The 1,938-nt window shown below is 59.5% G+C and overlaps 1 protein-coding gene across 1 annotated transcript; it reads left to right on the plus strand.

The window, feature by feature from the left end:
* Positions 1-279: 279 nt before the first annotated feature.
* LOC127751722 (potassium channel subfamily K member 1-like) lies at positions 280-1,932 on the plus strand. Its single transcript, XM_052275706.1, has 2 exons — positions 280-925; positions 1,186-1,932. The coding sequence occupies exons 1-2, from the start codon at positions 458-460 to the stop codon at positions 1,435-1,437; spliced, it is 720 nt and encodes a 239-aa protein (XP_052131666.1). The 5' UTR covers positions 280-457; the 3' UTR covers positions 1,438-1,932.
* The last annotated feature ends 6 nt before the right edge of the window (positions 1,933-1,938 follow it).

Raw genomic sequence — 1,938 nt, forward strand, 5'->3', positions numbered from 1 at the left:
CCACCCCACCCGCCCGCATACAGCTCCACTGCACTTCATAGGATATGCACATCGGGGACACGTCGGCTCGCATCGCCCTTTGATATTGTGTTGGTCAGTCGCTATTATTGGAAATTCCGCAAATGCCTATGCTATGATAAGGGGAGGGGGATGGCCATATGGGATGCCGCCTGGCGTCCGCGCTAGCGTGCAACTGTGTGTGTGTGTGTGCTTGCACATGTGTGCCAGTGTGTAGTGCCATAAGGACGGCTTGTCAACGACTGACAGATCGAGGAAGGGGGTGATGCCTGGCTCGGAAGCCTGACTCGGAAATTGTAGTGTCGTGCTCGTGCCCTAGGTCATGCCTTCTATACACTGTCACCGTCACCGTCAAGCCCACCGGTCACCGGTCAGAGTACACGAGCCCTTGTTGGGCGCAGGTTGTTGTTAGTTCAGCTACACATGGCAGGTGTGCCAGATGCACGCATTCAGATTGATCATCCTCCTCGGTCGTCCTGACACAATCCTTCCCTGTTGCAGCTGCGGCCCGCACTCGACGCCATCGCGGGTGCCGCTGCTGTGCCGCTCCAACTCGATCTCGGGCGTCCCCGTGAGCCTGGCGCCCATGTCGACGCCCGTGAAGCGCGCGCCGCCGCCGCCGCCGAGACGCTACGCGCTGCCGCCGCCGCCGCCCTCGCTCGTGGTCGTGGAGGCGGCGGCCGACGTGGACGCGCCGCCGCCGCCGCCCCGCGTGCCCGTCTACCTCGTGCTGCTCGGTCTCGCCGTGTACATCTGCCTGGGCGCCGCCGTCTTCGCCGCCTGGGAGGAGTGGAGCTTCCTCGACGGTGCCTACTTCTGCTTCGTCACGCTCTCGACCATCGGCTTCGGCGACCTCGTCCCCGGCAAGTCACTCAAGAGCGCCGAGTCCCAGGGCGGCCAGCTGCAGGTGAGTGGCGTTGGCACGGCGTTGGCACCTGCAGAGGGTGAGGAGAAGGGGGATCTGGATCGGTTGGTCCACCAGTCCCGGGATCGTCCGAGAGCGGTAGGTGCAAGAGACAGATGCCAGGCTCGAGCTCCATCACCGTCGTACGGCTGCACATGTGACTTCTCGTGCACTCCCGGGACCGGTGAACCGATCGATGGAGACCTCTGGTAAGGAGGAGCGATGGCATTGGGGCGTGGTGCTGACCGTTGTGTGTCCTCCAGGTGTCCGCTTGCGTGGCGTACCTTCTGCTGGGGCTGGTGCTGATCGCCACGGCCTTCTCGCTGGTGCAGGAGGAGGTGCTGGCGCGGCTCTCGCAGGTGGCGCGCACGCTCGGCATCATCTCCAAGCACCACCAGCCGCAGGCGCGCCAGCTTCACCGCCGGCCCAGCAGCGCTAGCGCCGTCCGGCACCACCAGGCCAGCCAGACCGCGCTCCAGGCTGCGCACCAGGCCGCGCACCTGCAGCCAACATGACATCCCAGCCCCTGCTCCTGCCTCGGCCAGGGCATGGCGGTGCTCTGAGCGAGGTGACGGCGCGGGGGCGTACGTGTGTGTGAGTGAGTGTGAGAGTGAGTGAGTGTATGGTGGCTCTTCGACTGAACGTGTATGCTGATGCCTTCATGTAGCAAGGGACACATAACAACGGTAGACTCCTGTACTTGAGCAACTTCTTGGTAAAGGTAAACTCCTTTCCCTAGTGTTCTTTTTTGCCGCAGGTATAAACTAACAAGATGTGAGATGATTGTTTTACTAGTCATAGGAATATAGAACTACGGTTATCTCCGTAAACGAACAAACCTAATAGGATGCAGAACTGATAAATCTTTTGCAACATGAAGTCTCTGTCATATTCTGCTTTCGGGCGTTCTCTGTGCGTTGTGTGCTTTTACCCGTAAGACTGTGTATTTTATGTACAAAAAATTCAGCATATTTATGATTATGCCTTATGTGGATATTATTTTGAGATATAAGAGT

The sequence above is a fragment of the Frankliniella occidentalis genome, unplaced genomic scaffold, assembly GCF_000697945.3.
Source record: "Frankliniella occidentalis isolate FOCC.00 unplaced genomic scaffold, Focc_3.1 Scaffold779, whole genome shotgun sequence".
NCBI classification, from domain to species: domain Eukaryota; kingdom Metazoa; phylum Arthropoda; class Insecta; order Thysanoptera; family Thripidae; genus Frankliniella; species Frankliniella occidentalis.

What these genes read in the sequence shown, in the direction of transcription:
- LOC127751722 (XM_052275706.1), top strand. Translation starts at nt 458, where the DNA reads ATGCACGCATTCAGATTGATCATCCTCCTCGGTCGTCCTGACACAATC. An exon ending in CCCAGGGCGGCCAGCTGCAG is followed by an intron (nt 926 to 1,185) that starts GTGAGTGGCGTT and finishes TGTGTCCTCCAG; the next exon opens with GTGTCCGCTTGCGTGGCGTA.